General features: G+C 44.0%; 1 protein-coding gene across 1 annotated transcript in view; it reads left to right on the top strand.

Annotated features, from left to right (window-relative positions):
* The window catches only part of Piezo2 (piezo type mechanosensitive ion channel component 2), a 369,017-nt gene extending 348,588 nt beyond the window's left edge, over positions 1 to 20,429 (top strand). Inside the window, exons 41-52 of the mRNA XM_085833455.1 lie at positions 1,211 to 1,343; positions 2,452 to 2,599; positions 2,704 to 2,918; positions 5,848 to 6,006; positions 7,815 to 7,962; positions 9,053 to 9,241; positions 9,685 to 9,777; positions 11,043 to 11,215; positions 12,768 to 12,896; positions 14,570 to 14,649; positions 17,534 to 17,717; positions 18,840 to 20,429. Coding sequence (XP_085689581.1) covers positions 1,211 to 1,343; positions 2,452 to 2,599; positions 2,704 to 2,918; positions 5,848 to 6,006; positions 7,815 to 7,962; positions 9,053 to 9,241; positions 9,685 to 9,777; positions 11,043 to 11,215; positions 12,768 to 12,896; positions 14,570 to 14,649; positions 17,534 to 17,717; positions 18,840 to 19,092 — 1,904 coding nt within the window. The 3' untranslated portion in view covers positions 19,093 to 20,429. The remainder of the gene's footprint in view (positions 1 to 1,210; positions 1,344 to 2,451; positions 2,600 to 2,703; positions 2,919 to 5,847; positions 6,007 to 7,814; positions 7,963 to 9,052; positions 9,242 to 9,684; positions 9,778 to 11,042; positions 11,216 to 12,767; positions 12,897 to 14,569; positions 14,650 to 17,533; positions 17,718 to 18,839) is intronic.
* Positions 20,430 to 20,659: the final 230 nt, after the last annotated feature.

Raw genomic sequence — 20,659 nt, 5'->3', positions numbered from 1 at the left:
TGTTTCATCTGTGTGTAGCTTCATTGTTCAATATGTGTGAGTCCATTCAGGGACCAGGATTTGGCCAGCACATAACCTCATATCCTAGCATGTAGTAATATAAAGGCATATGATAATCTATCCATCATTTATAGAATCTCTGCTGAGTGTGCAGAATTTGAAAATAACAGAATTTGAAAATAGATTTAGATTTTGTCAATGGAGTTTTTTGGGGGGAGAGTGAGGACTGAACCCAGGTTCTTTCTCATATTATATACAAATTAACCCTTATATTCAAAGGGTTGATGCCCAGGCATCAGCCTGGGGAAAGGCACATGTTTGGGACTGTAATATGAACAAAGTAAGGACCAGCCCTGAATATAAATAGATAGGCTCAGACTTGGAGAACCTACAGCACTTAAATGGGGCAAGTGCTCTATCTACCACGGGGCTCTCTCTCTGCCTCTTTTGATTTTACTAGTTTTTATTCTAAGGTATGTCTCCCTTCATTTCACAGGCTGGGTTTGAACTCACTATGTAGTATAAGTGGGCCTTGAACTTTCAAATCCTCCAGGTTCAACCTCCCTACTAGCTAAGATTCCAAGCCTGTGCCACCAGGATCACCTTCATTTGGAGACTTTTAACAAAATTGTGTTGTTATTTCCTAAACTGGTCATTAATTTCTTACTCAACATTGAGTGAGATCAGAGAGGAGCTATCCATGCAGTTGCTCTGAGGGAGTAGTTGGGCCTTTGTACTTATGGGGCACATGACTTCTGCTTCTCAGGATTCATGCATTTGTCTTCATGACCTACGTATTGATATGAGTAATGATCTGAGTCAGATATGGGAAATGCGGCTCATATTGGTTTTGCAGATGTAGAAATTAGGATATGAAAGTAAGTCTGAGTCTCGCACCCCCATGTGGAAAATCTGAGTCCTAGAACATGAGAAGGAGTACCAGTATTCTTCCATGGGTTTCTTCCTGAACAAAGGCTTCAAAAGCATTCAGAGGAGACCTACTGGGTGTGAACCCACAGATCTATTCCAGCCTCATGAGAGCATAGAGTTGTCAGACTCCTAAACACTCAGTAGACACTCTTAAAACCATCTGTGCCTTGCATGTTCTGATGCAGGAGAAAGCCAACCCTACACCCAACCTGATTTCTGTTGGCAGATCCACTGTTTGCCCTCCAGCTTGTGATTTCTCTCCTTCTCCTGCTCTTTCTAGGCAGCACAAGCACCCGGAACAGTAGCCAGAAAGGAAGCAGTGTTTTAAGCCTTAAACAGAAAAGCAAACGAGAACTTTACATGGAAAAGCTTCAAGAGCATTTAATCAAAGCAAAGGCGTTTACCATAAAGAAGTGAGTGAGTAGAAACATGATTGAACTGTTCACTTGGTCTGGAGCTGGGGAACAGGTAGCGATGGCTTCCTGTAAACCAGAGGTGAAGAACCCAGATAAAGTGACCCAAGGTTAGATTGTTTTAAAAGCCATTTGTTAATAAGTGCAGAAGTCAAGGGTTCATTTTATGAGTTTTTGGCATTGCTCTTTGATGTTCAGCCAGGCATAGAGAAGAATGAGGTTCGCATGGATGGGAGCCATTATACCTCTTTTCCTCCAGAGAGGGAGGCTTGGTGGCATGGAGCCAGGCTGCTTATTCAGTGCTTCTACAGTTGGTCTCTAGCCTACTTCATGGATCTCTCCACTTGTTGGCAATTCAACGGGTTAATGCCAAAGGACTAGCATGGTGAAAGGCACGTGTTCGGGACTGTAATGTGAACCAAGCAAGGGCTAGCCCTGAATATAGATAGATAGGCTCAGACTTGGAGATCCTGCAGCACTTAAATGGGGCCTTGATTTGAAGGCAGTACCCAAATCACAGTGAAGTTAAGGTACAGGCCTGGAGGACAAGCCAGAGATACCAGGGCACAGTGGTAATGGCAGAGAAAGGAAACAAAAGCTAAGGACAGCAGAGAGATATAATAATGGACTTAAGACCTCAAACCAGAAGACACAGGAGACATCTGATATTTATCTATGCTCAGATCTGGCCCTTCAAGTGTCAGCATGCTCAAGGGCACCCTCACTTTATTCTCCTCAGACCCTGTACCTCAGTCATAGTCTCATCCCAACTTTATGCAAGACAAGATTGCAATATGCAGAGTTCTGCAGCAAGGCTCCCATGTAGTGACTAGCTGGACCCAGAGAGCCAAATACCCAGAACCTGGCTTTTAGTGCTTTTTGACATGCTGTGGTGCTTCGAGGGAAGAATCATGGCAGCCTACAGGTCACCCTTGCTTCGGCAATCTACTCATCTTGTGTTCCTTGAGCAGGAGTATTTCCAGGGGACTCTGCCTTAGCTTTAGAGGAAGGTAGGACTTGGATAGAGAGGAGCAGGAGAAGGGGACTGAAAGTGCTGTCAGTCGTTTTTCCCTCTGGCCCTTCTGAGACAAGTGGGCTTGTCTTGCAGGACTCTACAGATCTATGTCCCCATTCGGCAATTCTTCTATGACCTCATCCACCCAGACTACAGTGCTGTGACTGACGTATACGTGCTGATGTTTCTGGCCGACACTGTAGACTTCATTATCATCGTCTTTGGCTTCTGGGCCTTTGGGGTAGGTTGGGGCAAGGGTCTCCACTCCTCCACTGACTTTAAAAGGAAATACATTTCCATCTTTGAGAGCTGCCACTCGTGCTTAGCCTGTCCTGTCGTCCCCAGAAACACTCGGCGGCTGCAGATATCACCTCTTCTCTATCAGAAGACCAGGTCCCCGGGCCATTCCTGGTGATGGTCCTCATCCAGTTTGGAACCATGGTGGTGGACCGTGCACTCTACCTCAGGAAGACTGTGCTGGGCAAGGTTATCTTCCAGGTCATCCTCGTGTTTGGGATTCACTTCTGGATGTTCTTCATCTTACCCGGTGTGACTGAGAGGTAAGGGCTCCCCCAACAGGCATCCAACAGGACAGGCCCGCAGCACAATAAGAGGCAAGAGCTTTAGTGAGGTTCAGTTCAGATCTAGAGTAGGACTTGATTTCCCGTCCTCGGGGCTTTATCTGTATCTCGTCCTCATTTACAAAAACAAAGGTCAGAGAAACAAAGAGAAGCAGTGGCCTCAGTACCATCCAGAGCCAAAGAGCCTCAATTTTTCTGTTTTTCTTTGCACTCTAAATGATGCCAAGAGGAATTGAGTCTGATCTAGGGGTGTGCCCTTTGGTGGGGAAGAGACATTTGATAAGATGTCCCCTGAGAAGCTCATGAGAAATGGTTATTCAGCTGGTTGAAAAACACACTGGGAACTGACAAGGGAGAAATGGTACTATCTGCCATGAGGATGATAATGGAGCCTTAAAGACACAGGTAGAGGACCGGGAAGCCCTGTCATGAGATAATGATGTTTCTGTTGAGACAACTATTACTAGTGGTTAATATGGGCTGTCGGTAGGGATGAGTGAGTTTAGAAAGGGTAGATATTACCAAGCAAGTTGGAGTACACAGTAACCCCAGCATTCAGGAAAGCAGAAGGACCATGAGTTTGAGGCCATCCTGGGCAATACAGCAAGACGGTATTTCAAGAATAAGGCAGCTTGAAGTTCTTCACTAGGGGCAGGGCTTGACAGTGGCTACTGGCTTTCCCTAACATCTAGAATGGAATAGATCTAAAAGTCCTCAGTAAGCTGAATTCTAAAGTACCCCAAATTCTCTTCCACTTCTCCCTTCTCTTCTACACCCAGAGTTCTCCCTTTTCTCCTATATGCTCTTTGTGACCAACAGATTCACCTCAAACCAGTCTTGTGACCAAGTCAGTGCTTAATGTGTGAAGAAATGAATAAATAAAAGAACAAGAGAAAAGATTGGTGTAAACAAAATATGCCCACCCTCTTACGTTATACAAAAAAAAATGGCCCATAAAAGTGGAAGTGTCCAGGTCACATAGTAGGTGTACTGGATGGTCCAACTTGACACAGGCTGGAGTTATCACAGAGAAAGGAGCTTTCGTTTGAGAAGTGCCTCCATGAGATCCAGCTGTGGGGCATTTTCTCAATTAGTGATCAAGGGTGGGAGGGCCCCTTGTGGGTAGTGCCATTCCTGGGCTGGTAGTCCTGGGTTCTATAAGAAAGCAAGCTGACCAAGCCAAGGAAAGCAAGCCTGTAAGTAACATCCCTCTTTGGCCTCTGCATCAGCTCCTGCTTCCTGACCTGCTTGAGTTCCAGCCCTGACTTCCTTTGGTGATGAACAACAATGTGGACGTGGAAGTGGAAACTCCCCAAGTTGTTTCTTGGTCATCATGTTTTGTCCGGGAATAGAAACCCTGACTAAGATAGTAGGGCTGAGGTTTTTATTAAATAGATTAGAATGTATGTATACAGCATAGTGTAGATCTCTCTGCCATTGGCTTGAACAGTCATGTTCCTAAGTCAACGATACCGCATTTAGAGTCCATTTGGAAACGTTCCCTCTTACTGTCACCGGGTGTTTCAAACATCTTCAAGTGTTTAGAGCCATCTCCCTTAGTCAGGGTTCCTATTCCTGCACAAAACATCATGACCAAGAAGCAAATTGGAGAGGAAAGGGCTTATTCAGCTCACACTTCCATACTGCTGTTCATCACCAAAGGAAGTCAGGACTGGAACTCAAGCAGGTCAGGAAGCAGGAGCTGATGCAGAGGCCATGGAGGGATATTTCGTACTAGCTCGCTTCCCCTGGATTGCTCAGTTTGCTTTCTTATAGAACCCAGGACCACCAGCCTAGGGATGGCACCACCCACAAGAGGCCCTCCCACCCTTGATCACTAATTGAGAAAATGCCTTACAGCTGGACCTCCTGGAGGCATTTCCTCAAGGGAGGCTCCTTTCTCTGCGATAACTCCAGCTTGTGTCAAGTTGACACACAAAATCAGCCAGTACACCTTTCTCATGTTCAGATAACAAGTTTGATCTTTTGTCCAAACAGCAGTCATGCTTAGTCGAGTCATATGTACAATCTGTAGATTGGGATGGCTAATATTTTCACACCACATAAGGCAACTGACTCAGATATAGCACACAAAGAGGAAATCCAAAGTGTCCTGAACTTTAGATGGCCATAGCTCATTGGAGGACCTGGCCTCTGGTCTTTCCAGTTAGCCCCATGGTAGTTTTTACTGTAGAACAATACAGTGTGAAATGTATTGGGAGTGCTCTAAAGGAAAAATCAATTGGGAAGACTTTCCTAATTCTAAAATAGATAAAATGAAAAAGACTGTTATGAGGACACACTGTAACAGTCCAGTAACGTCTACATTTGGCACAGTCAGAGAACATATCTCACATCAAACGATTAGGTAAGGCAGCTATTCTGTATAAATATTGCGCCTAGAAGAATATTGGGAAGGATATTTGTTAGTTTATAGTATATTTATTACTATCTATAATTTAAATCGAAGAAATACACCAAATTTGATGCACAAGGCAACTGATGAATTTTTCCTGATACATAAAGTTGTCTCAGAATGGTTTCTGCTATATATTCTAAATTGTGGGTCGTTTGAAGTTAAACTGTAATTTCTTGAAGAGTACACTTTAATTTGGACTACAGCACCTGTATCACATATGCTGTATGAAAATGTTTATTGATGAATTCAGTTAACAGTAATTTAATGTAATCACAGTCTTAACAAATTCATGATTCCAGTCACAGAATTAAGGTTTTTTTTTTTTCTTTTTTGTTATATTTTCAATTTGGGAGTAATCCACTAGGTAGAGAATTCTTTAGAATTATCCTAAGGAGTAGAGGGGACATTTATGTGTCTTCTGCTTTGAACTGTTGACGTCTGTACAAGAAAATACCCCATTCCTTCACCTTCTGTAATTTTGCCTTTTAGGAAGTTCAGCCAGAACCTGGTGGCACAGCTTTGGTACTTTGTGAAGTGTGTGTACTTTGGGTTGTCTGCCTATCAAATCCGCTGTGGCTACCCAACCCGTGTGCTCGGGAACTTCCTCACAAAGAGCTACAATTACGTCAACCTCTTCTTGTTTCAAGGGTGAGGACACTGTCTTGCCTGTCACCCGGGAGGGGACGAGATGGGAAATTGGTGTGTGTCTTCCACAAGGAAGCAAGGGCGTAAGGCACCCTGAAGCTTTTACAATGTTGGCAACACTCACTGAGTACCTGCCAGGATGTTTCCCTAGAATTACCCAGACTTGGATAATTTTCACGTTAGTAACTTGCCTACTTACCATGATAATGTTTGGGGATTAAAAAGTACAAATATCCCTCTTGCCAAAGCTCCGGGATCACCATAGGAGAGCATGGCAGAAAGGTTCTAAAAGCCAGAGGCAGTGGGTGTCTACAACAAAACAGTATTTTCTGGACACAGCAAGGCAGTTGTACCTATGAGCTCACAGCAATTGTAACAGCAGTATGCACAAGACCCATATAAGATCAGCCCAGACAATGTCTCAGCTTGGAGCAAGAGCACAGGTTCCTTAGCTGAGTTGCTACTGGCAATTGATGACAACTGGGAGACTAAGTTTTCTTCAAGGGTGTGGGTCCTGGGAGACTACCCATGCTCAAGTAGATGGTCTTAAACACACGCTTATAGAGACTGCACTAAGTCGGCTCCATGGGTTTAAAAATGAAACAACCCACGGAATTGGGTGGGAAAAATTCGATGATACAGAGGAGGAATTATAGGGGAGGAAATGAGAGGTGAATTAGATGAAATCACATTATAAGCAAGTGTGGATTTCTCAAGCAATAAGACAGGGAGTGAAGTAAGCATATCTAGTCCTTAAGCATGAATATATTTCTGGACATAGTAAAACGGAATGACGGACGGGAATCTGAACCATCCCAGAATACACCTGGAGTTCTTTGCGTACAAGGAGCTCGTCCATGAAGAACCCTAGGTGGCACAGTGCTGCCTGTTTCTGGTGGTTAGCTCATCAAACAAGCTACAGTACTTCTTCCACATGATGATTTCCATAGTAGCATACCCTGGTATTCCTCCAAAAGTTAAAACCACATTTTAAGAGGTAAGGTAGCTGTAGGCAGAGCTAGTGCCTCCGTGGCGCTAGCCCCGAGTCCTGGTGATAGTTCAGAAGAAAGGTTGGGCCCACTCCGATTTTGTTATCAGTCACATGTTCCACCCTAGGCCTGGGCCTGATGTTTTCTCCCAGGGATTTGCTTACTATTTAGTCTGTAGAGCTGAAGCAGCCCAGGGGAGGGGCTCTGCATTATAACAAAACTGCTGTGGGGATCTTAGAATATGCCCAGTTTCCCAGCCTGGGAGAAACCCTTTACATTTAAAGACCAGGGAATAGTCCTCAGAGCCTTCTGGAACTTAGGCTAGCCCATTCCTCAACACAACTCAAAAACTGGAGGCTTGGGCCGAAGCAGTTAGACTTGTTAACCCAACAAGCCAACGATGGTGAGTCCTTTCTCTGGCTCCAGCAACACTGCCTGGTTCTTCTGCCTTCCCCCATTTGCTCTCATCTTAACCAGGTGTACACTCTTTACTGATTCATCCATCCGCAAAGCCATAGTAACTCAAATAGCCTCTGCCCAACTGACTTTTTAATACAAACACATGTGAGAGAAACAGAATCAACTTCAATATTCTTTGACTACGAAATCCCGGTGAGTTACACCGTCAGAGAAAACAGGAGTGAAAACTCTCAGTCCGTATTGTCAATGTATAACGTGATGCAGTTGTATTCCCGGTTGGATTTCACTGTGAGAGTCACCTTGAGAGTTTTTCTTGACTGATGGTGCTTTACACAGATTGTCGCATGACCTCCTGAGGTGAGGTATACAGTGGGACCATCCTCCAAATGTCTGTCCCGGCAGGTTCCGCCTGGTCCCATTTCTGACTGAGCTGCGGGCTGTGATGGATTGGGTGTGGACAGATACAACCCTGAGCCTCTCCAGCTGGATTTGTGTGGAGGACATTTACGCGCACATTTTTATCTTAAAGTGCTGGCGAGAGTCGGAAAAGGTAAAGAGCAGATGGAAGTGCCTCTTTCCTGCCTGCCGCTCTAGAGCGCAGGTCTGTTACAAGATTAATGTAGATGCTGCATGGCTTGTGGCCAGATGGATGGAGGCAGGGGACACAACCTGCCGTGAGCCAGAAATACAACACTGATTTCCAACCCAATGGGTTGGAGGTTTTAAAGTCATTGCTGCTGTCGTTGGCAACAGCATCCAGATGTTGGTATGGGAACTTTAAACTCTCTGTTAGAGAAAATGTTATTCTATTAGGTGTCTATTAAGTTTAAATATAGATTAGCTTTATTGGATATTCTTAAAGGTCATTGGATGGAACCAGGATATCTGGTATATTGGTGTATATGATGCATACATATATAATGTATATGGTGTATACATTATATTGTGTATATATGGTGACAGAAACATACAACCAACATTAGCCAAAGCCTGTCTTACCTCAGAGAGGTCTCTTTGGAAGAGGCTCTTATAATGTGCCTAATATCTACAGTGCATCCCCAGCTTCTCCTGGCCAGAGAGCTCTACCGTTAGTCAGGAGGCACATTTGTTTATGGGGTTTATGGAATTGAAGGAGCTTGTTAGTGCACACTCCACACTGCCACTAAAGAATTGCTCTAAACTTTTAGGGACTTCAGCTTGAGCTGAACCCGAAATTTGTGGCTTTGATGCTAAAAAGAAAAATAAAATGTCAGGACTTTGCCATGAAGCAGGGCCGGAGATTTCTGTTTAAGGTATTTTAATATAGGTTTAAGCACAAGAGCTATGAGCAAGAAACATACTCAGAAGAATGTAAGAGAGAGACCCAAGATGGGACACTTTAAACAGATGCTTTGCCAGAGAGCACCTCCTGGAACTCACCAGGAGGAAGGGAGGCTCAAGATCTATCGTGAGCTTTGGGACAGCTTGGCACCCAGCTGACTGGGATGAGGTTTCTGCCCCGTGTCAGAACAAGTAGAGAGGAGTCAGGACTAAGTGTGAGTTCTCCAGTGCTGTGAGGGAACCACTCACCCTTACCTGAGCCTCCCTCCTGCACCCTCTCTCAGGCACCTGCTAAGTCTTGCTAAACCCTTGTGTTGCAGAGATACCCTCAACCCAGGGGTCAGAAGAAGAAGAAAGCCGTGAAGTATGGCATGGGCGGCATGATCATCGTCCTCCTCATCTGTATCGTCTGGTTTCCTCTGCTCTTCATGTCTTTGATCAAATCTGTCGCAGGGGTTATCAACCAACCCCTGGATGTGTCCGTCACAATTACCCTGGGAGGTTATCAGGTGATCTAGCTTCCTCCCATATTCCAGAACCTTTCCTAATGCAGCATCTATGCATGAGAGCCCTGACTGGGATGTGAAGTGATGGCTCGCAACACCAGAGCTTTTATCTAAATGTTCACCCATCAGCAGCCTTGTGTTATAATGAAGGAAAGTGTAGGAACTTGGAGGCAGGGTAGTTCCATTTGCTGAGGCTAGGCAAGGCCCTGGGTTTGATCTCTAGCACAGTAAGCTGTAACAGCAACCACCACCAGCAACAACAAGCCAAGAGTGGTCCGTTTCGTTTTGAGCACAGAACTTATCAGTGCAAAAGGAGATCTCTGGGGCTAACTGCCTCTGCAGCATCAGTACAACTGATCGATACAACTGTGGAAATGTGTCTTTTATCCCCCATGCTAGGAAAGTGTCACGTGATGCTGACTGTGCCCTGTACCTTTGTTTTCTAGCCTATCTTCACAATGAGCGCCCAGCAAAGCCAGCTGAAAGTTATGGATAATTCAAAGTATAAAGAATTCCTAAACTCTTTCGGCCCCAACAGTGTAAGTAATGTATGCCAAACTCTCTGAAGACCACCGCATAGGCTCCCTTGTCACTTGTCAGGTGGCTGGGTGGCTTTGCTTGTGCCTCCTGGTGCTGAGCAGATCGTCAGCCACACATGGCACCTGGCTGCCCACCAGCTACTTTGACAATATTAGAAAGCATAAGTGATAGCAAACACAAGCTTAATTAATTTTAACGAAAGTTCAGCATGGTTTTATTCATTTAAACAAATGCATACAGTGTTTAAAATGTAGTAGTATTGATCTTTCATTGGCCTACCTGTTCTGGGAACCTTGAGTTAAGAAATGAATTCAAACTATGGGAAAGTGCTGGGTGGGTACTTGCTCAAGAGCCTGTTGTTTTCGATAGCAGAAACTAAAGCGATCTGAGTGTTAAAAAACAAAACAAAACAAAATAAAAACCAGATTGGTGAAGGAAATGATACCAAATATATTGCATGGATCTGATTGGATGGGTTCCTAGCAGCCATACTGAAAACAAAGGCCCACACTTCTGACCATATCTATGTTACACCATATCTATGATATGGTTCTGACCATATCTATGTTACACACTTTGTTATCCAAAGTGAAGATTTCTCAAGCAATTTCTCTTGTAATAAAATGCCTTTAAGGATCCTATGAGTTATATGACAAGTTCTCAAGTAAAACAAAGATTTTTAAAAAAAAAAATCTGACTATTATATTTTAAAATGTTAAACCAAAAGAAATGTATCCCTGGGCACATATTACACTGGTGATATCTGGTGGTCGGATTGTACCTGGTGGTCATCATTTCTCTGTAGTTTGCATTCCAATAGTATAATGACATGGCTTTCCACATAAAGACAGTTTCACAAATGATTTATGGAAATAGATCAAGTCATCTGATCTGCTTAAAATATGCATCAATAGCCATGGCAGCAAAACTAATCTTGACAATCAGCATCCCTTAGGATCGGGCCTAAGTGGATTAAACCTTGTCTCCTGTAAGGAGGCCATGCTTCCTTGGTTATTGGTTTCTATGGCAACGGGGAAACCTGATGTGAATGATGAGGTTCTCCTTTGTTGATTGATAAGGGTGGCTAAATACCTGTTGGGCATGCGGTGGGAGCTGCCTTGGGAACCCAACACGTCAGGTACCCCATATCTATTTATTCCTAGGGAGACCGCTTGGCGAAAATCAGCTAAAAGAAAGAGCATTGCTTCCTTTATGAGCATGGCAAACAGATTCCATTTACGTGTGTGTATTTGTGTGCATTCAGGGGGCAATGCAATTTCTGGAGAACTATGAAAGAGAAGACATAACAGTAGCAGAACTGGAAGGGAATTCGAATTCTTTGTGGACCATCAGCCCTCCCAGTAAGCAGAAAATGATACAGGAGCTCACCGACCCCAATAGTTGCTTCTCTGTTGTTTTTTCATGGAGTATCCAGAGGTAGTTACTGTGTTTCCATGCATCCTTCCCTTTTCCTAACCTTACCTCAGGCTGGGGGAGAAACCAGAAGCACCGCTCACATGGTCTTGATGCTCAGTCACTTGCCATTGATGTTAAAATTCACATTTTGATGATGAAATATGGCTCTCCTAGGAACCAATGACCTGAGTAAAGTGTCTTGTTTTAATTGTTTTGGTCTTGTTTTAATTGTTTTTGGGTTCTTTCTTTTTTTCTTTTTTTTTCCTTTTCTTTCTTTTTTTTGCGGGTGGGGGTGGGTTAGGGTTGTTTGCTTTTGTGTCTCTTTTAGGAGGGGACAGCAATGAATGAAATTTGCTAGTAAGACAGAAAAGTAGCGAATGGAAAGAATGGTTTAGAAAATAAACAGTGCCGTGTGTCCTGAGAGCTCCACAGAAGTTTAATCTGAGAACCAGAGGACCGCAGTGTTTGAAGACTTGGACACCCCACCCCCACCCCCACCCCGACCCCCATCCCTGCTCCAATGGAGATCTGTTCTGCGAATGTGAGATTTGAGTCCTAGAAACAGGAGACCCAAATGAGGTCCCACGCAGTCCCCACCAGAGCCAAACCTGAGCACATGGCCTGACTTGGCTTTTGTTTGGATAAATTAAGTGTGTCTTGTTAAAGGTTTTTGCATCCGGACATTTCACCTGGTGCTTTAGTCAGGTGCATTTGGAGAGCTCAGCACAACAGACCAGGGTTACTTAGTTTCCTTTATCAGTTTTAGAAACCAGAACCCCAGGTGGTCCACCTGCTGAAAACCACAACTTGAACTTCTTGGTTTTTAAAAACAATCATAGTAGCTCAACCTATGATTCTAACAATGAGAAGGTGGAGGCAGGAGAATTCATGAGTTGGAGAGCAGCCTGAGCAACACATTGCAGCTAGTCCTGGACTACTGAGTGAAATCTTGCAAAAAACAAAAAACAAACAAAAACTAGCAAAAATGAAGGAACTATGACAAGTTCAGAGGAAATCTTAGAATCTAAAATGAACTCACAAGAAAATTGGAAAATGCTATTTCCAAGAGGTCGTTCAGAATGCTCTCTGTAACCTTATTTTCTCCTTAATGTCTCCAATCCCTCAATTCCAATTTGTACCAGTGGCTATAAACTTGGCTTCTATCCTTTGTTCTGAAGAGCCACCAATCCCAACAACAAGAAGAGAAATCACTTCTGATTAGACAGTTTTTTTGTTTGTTTTTGTTTTTTTTTTTTTTTTTTTTAAACACTGGTTCTGCTGGTCATCATAGAGACTGACATCCCTGGTGTCTGAAATTCCTAACACCTGCTGCTCGGTCCCCTGTTCTGTCTTATGTATGGGATTGTAGTCTCCCTCAGTCTTATTACTTTGGCTCTTAAAAGGGTGGAGATGAAGGTAGGGTGGCAGAGAAGGTTGGAATGGAAAAATCTGGCCCCACTGAAAAGTCCATGAGATACAAAAGTGAGACCAATGTCTATGAATCTCTCTTCCGGACTGCAAAGCAATCACTAACATTAAGCTTTTTTTTTTCCCCTTATTCCTTCTTTCACAGAAACATGACTTTGGGTGCAAAAGCCGAAATAGCAACGGATAAGCTTTCTTTCCCTCTTGCAGACGCAACACGGAATAGCATAGCTAAAATGATTGCTGGCAATGACACAGAAAGTTCAAACACGCCAGTGTAAGTTGTGGTACCCTGTGAATACAGCTTTCGCTCATGACAAAACATCTCTGTAGAGATTCCTAAAGTAACCCGGCTTCTTTGAGAATGCAAGTGAGCCTTAATTGTTAGGCTCCATTTTGTGAGAATTAGTTCATGTCAGTTCCCATCACAGGAACCTTTCTCCACTTTCCCTGCCGTTCTGCTATTCGTATGTTGTTAATGACAGTTAGTGTGGGGCTGGCTCCACAGATACTCCATTCATGGTAAAATATTGGCCTGCCCTCCTCCTAGCACAAAGCACACTCACTGTTCTTCCACTCTCTGTGACCAATGTTCACTGCAAGGCGGCTCTCTCTCTCTCCCTCAGTCCTTGGGCCCCATTCTCCATCCACTGGGTACCACTGCGCTGATTTCCATGTGTCTAGAAGTGTAGAAACTCCTCAGGTCCGCCTAGATCTACCTGCCCATCACACCATGAGCTAATGTTGCTGCATTTCCTGCCCAAAGGTCACTGCCTTAGAAGGGTGGGACAAAGACTTGACTTAAATGATCCAGGCTTTCTGTCCTCATGCCTACCGCCGGATCTAGGCAACCAATGATTTTCAAAAGAAGGAAACAGGCTGGAGATTGCTTCATAGATTACCACCAGCATTGACGCCTGCCCTGCACTGCCTCAGTCTCCTGGCTTACCGAGCCCTGACTGACTTTATATCTCCGAGGTCCTATCTGAGTCTAATCACCACAAGCTAAGGACAGACCCCGACCCCTTCCTCTTAGGACTCTTGTACCAGGGTGGCTGAATGTCAAACTGCCTGAATGGGGTGGGAAGATAAGCAAGAAGACAATGGGTAACAGACAGTTGGTGGGGAGTGGGGGAAACATGAGATAAATAAGAACCAGCAGAGGACGGATGCCATAGACCAAAACTGACAGAGCATTCCACATGTCCACTGGGAGCTCCCCCAGCTTTGTACTCTAGGCTGCCATGGACCCCTGCTGATGAACTGACCATGAAGTTTACTAGAAGATAGTCATCTGGATTCTTCATTCCTTGCCTTTATGAGTCCCTGATGTTCAGGAGCTCCTAAAGATTATCAATGCTCCACCCCCACCCCCACCCCCACCCCCCCACCCCCACCCCCACTCCCCACCCCCACCCTCACCCCCTCTCCCACATACACACGCTATTTCCAGATAAGAATGTGCAGTGAAGCAACTTGTAGTCGATAAACAAAACCTTGGGGCCGTTCTCACACTCGATCTTCACATGATCAACCATGCATTCTTCTTGACCATAGGCACTTTTGAAATTAAAATAAATAAATAAATAAATAAATAAATAAAAGTCCGAAAAGAATTCACCACTGAAGAGAACTGCTAAGATATCCTGGTTGGGGGGGTGGGGGGGAGGGAATCCTTCTTTCGGTAATGGATAACACACGTAAGAAAGACCAGCAGCTACTTGCCAGCTGCATGTATTGGAAGTTACATGTATGTCTAGATAGAACCCATGGAACCTCAGGTTTAGTGCACTGTGGTTATAATAAAGTCTCATTAATTAAGATGGGTATACAATATACTGTAGTATGAGGACTTGATCATTATTTGTTATAAGGTCAAAATAACAATAGAAACACCAATCTTAGGTGTGGAGATGACTTATGTTCGTGTCTTTATTTTCTCATGTGCAGGACAATAGAGAAGATCTACCCATACTATGTGAAGGCACCCAGTGATTCAAACTCAAAGCCTATAAAACAGCTTCTGTCTGGTAAGGATGGGAAACCACTTCAGAGCTGAGCAAATCTTGCTTTTTATTCCCTTTTAGAAGTCTGTATTTTGAATACTCATCAAACTGCCTTCTAGTTATGCCTTACTGCACATTACGAGAACCATAGCCCAGAACAATCACTGACATACCTGTAAGCTGTGTTCTTCCTTGCCTTCTCCCCGTTGAGCAAAGGCCCTGACTGATCCATACCCATGTTTTATCACTTGGTTTACTTCATTCTCTGAGCAACCAGACTGCTTATGGAGAAGTGTCTCTTTCACACATTGGTAAACGTGATGGTTTCTCCCACTTCAAACAATCAAAAGCATGAGGAATGCTTGATCAAGCCCCAGGGTTAGTACATACCGATAATGTGATGGGGGGAAGCTATTGCTTTGGATGACAGAGATATGCCCCACGATACCCCTGTTAATCATAGACTGCATACCTGTATAACACTTATGTATAGCAGTATACTCCACTGAACCTGGTTACTAGCCAACAAGTTACATCTGGGTTCAGGTGACTATGATGTTGGCACGATGACAACTTTGTATCAGTCCATATCCTGTCACGAAATGACTGTATTTTACTTAGAATTGTTTGACTTCATCTCCTGAAGTCACTGGTCCTTTTGATGATGGTGAAGTACAGCGCAGGTACCCAGTGTGTGTTCATTCACCAATCTGGATGAGGCACTCTGCACTAGGCATCAGGCACCATGGTGGGTACTGGAGACTGGGCTCCATGATGCTTACATTCGGCTGGTGAGCAATTAAGATCTTCCATGCAGATGGCCATAGTGAGTCAAGGCCACCTCTGCGCCAACAATTCCTCATCAACAAGAAATGAGCATGCTGTTGTAAGTAAGTCAAAAGTGCATGGGGAGATTTTGTATCTCCCTTTAAAACAGAAATGGTGGTAAGTGTTTTAGCCCGAGCAAACAAATGGATCCTTCACAAGTGACCATGTGATTTGTCAAGCTCCTCCCTGCTACTGTTTCAATAGATTGCCTCCCTACTGGCCATCTGACAGAGTAGATTAAACCCAACCCAGTGGATGCTCCTGAGGATGATGCTTCCCCTCCTTAAAAACCATCTTATTTCACAAGGTCCTTCTTCCTTCTCTGCAGGTTCAAAGAGAACTGTGTCCTCTCTCCTTTTCCAAGGCTAAGCCCTCTCCACTCCCCAGTCCCAGCCCCCTGTCTTCCAGCCTGCAATATCACGGAATTCCATCCACCCCTTTATAGATCCTTCCCTCCCTTCCACTCAGCCACTGTCACCATAGGCATGTGTAGCATTAACTGATAGTTAACTTCAGTGTACATTTGAAGAGACCGATACCTGAGGTGTGGGTGACACATTGGAGCACACACTCAGTAGAACTAGATCCAGACCTAAAACTCTCTCGACCCAGGGCAGGATGGTCCTGCTTGTGACTATCTCTGGTTTTGAATACCATAGTAATTACTATTCAAGAAAGTTGTCCTTGGTTAGTCATAGTCTTACTTGTCAAAGAATTTGTCTTTACTGAGTTCCTGCCATTCATCTTTCTTTGTCCATCTGTTCATACATCACCCCACATATCCATCTATTCATCCATTCACCCACCCACCTACTCATCCTTTCACCCACTCATCCATCCACAATCTATCTACCTACACACCCAGACAGCAATCCATACACTTACCCATACACACATCAATTCAACAACCTACCCATCCACCACCCATTTACCCATACATCCATCCATCCACCCATCCATCCATCCACCCATCCATCCATCCATCCACCTACTCACCTACACATACGTCATCCATTTGCCCACATGCCCACCCATTTACCCATACATCCATCCATCCACCCATCCATCCATCCATCCATCCACCTACTCACCTACACATACGTCATCCATTTGCCCACATGCCCATCCATCTACCCATTTGTGTGTTCCTCCATCCAACAGTTATTCAGTTACCCATCCATATATCCCTCCATCCTAAAGTTACTGTTCTATAGTCCTAAAATAAAAATTCCTACCATGAAATATTGATGACCCATTCCCCCACACTTAGAGTATACATGTTTGTCCCTGCAGATGCAAGGAAGAAATCCTAGGAACATCTACTCTATGGAACGCCAAGCTTCTATTTACCGTGTCTCTTGTTTCTACTTTAGCTTTTTCTTTATGCACCAACAAGAACAACCACTGACCAAACTATGAGTGTTATAGCTTTGGAGAACTTCTTTCTATCAGTCCTTCCTAAAAGGAACACCCCACAACCTCCTGCTACCTATTGGAGCCAGCAAAACTTGGCTCTTGTGGTATTTCTTCTTTAAGCACTTACAGATTCCACCATCAAAGTGACTCTCCAAAGGGATAGATTTTGACAATCCTGGCCCTGCGCAAGTTGCCACCTGGCCATATTTGTGTGTACAGTCTTTTCCTATTAAAATAAGGAACACTATTATGTGTCATTCTAGAAACCTTCACCACATGGTATAGTTAATGCCTTCCTCCTAGTGAGATACTTGGGAAGTGCTGGCAGTATAAATGGATCACTTGCACCAAAGATTGATGTTGCAGATCTGGGTATACACTCTTATCTCTGGAAAGATTAGCTCAGCCTCTTAGATGGTGGACCCTCCATCACTCTCTGTAGTTAGGCTGTTCTACACATGTGCAACAGTGACAGAACTCTCATCTGAGCATTCTTGGTGCCCACTTCCTCTCCACTTACCTTTGCCATGTCCCTGTGCCTCTCACATTATGGAATTATATACTACATGTCAACTGGGTTTTGCCATCTGGGAATTTGTGATTTTTTGCATCAAATCCTGAGACCCTCATGCTGCCTTCATTTTTTGTTTTTCTCTCCTTCCAGAAAATAATTTCATGAATATCACCATCATTTTGTTCAGAGACAATGTCACAAAGTCCAATAGTGAGTGGTGGGTTCTCAACCTGACTGGAAGTAGGATATTCAACCAGGGGTCCCAAGCCTTGGAACTGGTGGTCTTTAATGACAAAGTCAGCCCCCCAAGTCTGGGCTTCTTGGCTGGCTATGGGTAAGGAGTCATATAATGATTAACAGTTCTAATATCTGAATGCTGTGAAATTGGAGTAGCTGCCTTTTCCCTCCTAGGAGTTGTGTTTCTACACTATTAAAAGCCACAAAGCAATAGCTTTTCATTTCAAAACACAGGGACAAGAGTTCCAAAGACATCAGAATGTCTAGAGAGACTCACACAGCTCTAGGAGACATGTTCTGTGCCTTTCACATTATGGCATGGTTTCATGCAATTTGGTGTAATGTACCACTGTTGGACTTAAATTGCAAATGGATCAAATAGACACTACAGTTTTGAACAGATCCAGACCACTTCACCTTCAGGTGCTTAAATACTACAATCCATCCAATTTAATCTACAATCACCCTTAAGATACAAGTATATTTTTTATGTTACATTTTTCAGAATTAACCACATAAAATTCCATCCAGCATTTCATTATTTAAAGTCAACCTTGCTGGGCAGTGGTGGCACATACCTTTAATTCCAGCACTCAGGAGGCAGAGGCAGGCAGATTTCTGAGTTTGAGGTCAGCCTGGTCTACAGAATGAGTTCCAGGACAGCCAGAGGTATACAGAGAAACCCTATCTCACAAAACCCAAAGAAAGAGAGAGAGAGAGAGAGAGAGAGAGAGAGAGAGAGAGAGAGAGAGAGAGAGGAAAAGGAAAAAGGAAAAAGGAAAAAGGAAAAAGGAAAAAGGAAAAAGGACTGTGAGAGAGAGGGAAGGGAAGGGAAGGGAAGGGAAGGGAAGGGAAGGGAAGGGAAGGGAAGGGAAGGGAAGGGAAGGGAAGGGAAGGGAAGGGAAGGGAAGGGAAGGGAAGGGAAGGGAAGGGAAGGGAAGGGAAGGGAAGGGAAGGGAAGGGAAGGGAAGGGAAGGGAAGGGAAGGGAAGGGAAGGGAAGGGAAGGGAAGGGAAGGGAAAGAAAAAGGAAAAAGGAAAAAGGAAAAAGGAAAAAGGAAAAAGGAAAAAGATCTCAGGACAGGATTATCAGAGGGGAAAGAGCTACTTTGAAAGGAGCATGTGCAATTGTGTTTCTACCCATTGTGTTGGATTTTGTCAAAGCATAGACAACATGTCTTTCTAACCATCTTCATCATTTTCTCCTGCTGTCTCTTTCAGTATCATGGGATTGTATGCATCTGTTGTCCTTGTAATTGGGAAATTTGTCCGTGAGTTCTTCAGTGGGATCTCTCACTCCATCATGTTTGAAGAGCTTCCAAATGTGGACAGAATCTTGAAGTTGTGCACAGATATATTCCTTGTGCGGGAGACGGGGGAACTGGAACTGGAGGAAGACCTCTATGCCAAGCTGATATTCCTGTACAGGTCACCAGAAACCATGATCAAGTGGACTAGAGAAAAAACAAACTGATCCCTTAAGACCTGGACTGCAAATAAAGCTAACATTTGAATTTTTTTTTTAAAGAAAAGCACAATACTGTAAGAGCTAAGCATTTCTAGTTGAGCGGCAACCATTTCTCTTCTGACAGGTGGCTGAAAGAAGTTGATTTTCTTGTTCATGCAAGCCACCTCACACAAGAAGGCGCTGTTGAAGTTCTCCGTACTCCCATGTCTCTGAAATCAGGGCTCATTGCTTTTAGAGTTTTGGGGGGGTTTTTTTGTTTTGTTTTTGTTTTTGTTTTTGTTTTTGTTTGTTTGTTTGTTTTCAGTTAAGAGTATCTTGCATTCTTAATCAGTTATGGGAAAGGTTCCAGTAGTGTCCCTTCCCTTGGAGAAAGGCACCTGTGTCTAACTCTGCAGGGTCCTCACCTTTCCTGGCGTCATGGTCAACGTGCAACACATAGCTCTTCTCACCTCTGGGGAAACTGCTGAGCAGAGACCCCCATGAACCCTCAGCACACTCCAGATGTGCAGCAGCAATAGGAGGCAGCAGCACTGCCTGAGTTTCAAGAGGAAAGAGGGGACCCTGGACCCAGAAGATGTGGCTGGAAGGACAAGCCTCATTCTAAGCAAAAAGATAACATTAGCGATACTCCTACTGCCTTATCTCAACTGAAGACTGGTAAGAAATCTTTCTATTGAACACCAGTGACTTCTCAGGAAAAAAAAAAAAACACTCAGCAAAGCAACTACATGGACACCTCGGCTTGCGAGGTCGGGTGGTAACCACTCTAGGTAGCGGTGATCATTCTGCTTTGGATGGCTCCTGTTGCCACAGCAACAGGACAGCAGTGGTCAGCTAAGCCTGATGGGAACACCTCAGCTTTGTAACTTCAGTGACTGAGGCCACAGGGCTCTTCTGCCTCTCCCCATCGCCCCTCCCACCTCTCCCCATCCCCACATGCTTCCTCCCATTTCTATGATTTAAGGCAGTCGTTTTTCCAGTGTGTGACATTTTTCCTTGCTGTTTTTCAGGCATATCAAAGAGTTTACATATTCCGATTCACATTTTTACATCTAAGACGGGTTTTTTAAGTTCATAATTATGAAAGAAATATGTATATCGAGCTTGGGGAAATAAAATAATGATGGCCTTTTTTCTTAAATTATTATCATTGGGAACACAACCTCTTCATTGAAATAGCATTGTAGCATGAAAATTTATGATTGAAATGTACTTTTCATTCAATATTTAAAAAAATGCTGTTTCTGAGAAGAACCATTGAATGGGCTAGACTATGTCAAAAACCACTCCTGTGTACTCTGGGTTCAGGACTGACTTAGAATAAAGCACATCTTGCAGAGTCATCCACGAGTGCTCTCTTTATGCATGCCTTCATCTGCTGGTCCTCTGCAAGGAGGCGGTAAAGTGATTGCTTGCGATATAGCACGCGGAGAATCAAAATAAGGAAGCACTTGTCCGTTTCCTTTGTCAGACAGGTGCTATGGAGGGACAAGAGCGACAAAGCAATCCACAAAAGGGGAAGCACTGACAGTTGCTATGGAAACGTTTTTAATAGCAGAGCTCAACTAATTAA

The sequence above is a fragment of the Mus caroli genome, unplaced genomic scaffold (genome assembly GCF_978045245.1).
Source record: "Mus caroli unplaced genomic scaffold, Mus_caroli_1 scaffold_19, whole genome shotgun sequence".
NCBI lineage: Eukaryota > Metazoa > Chordata > Mammalia > Rodentia > Muridae > Mus > Mus caroli.
This window is presented reverse-complemented; position numbering and strand designations above follow the sequence as displayed.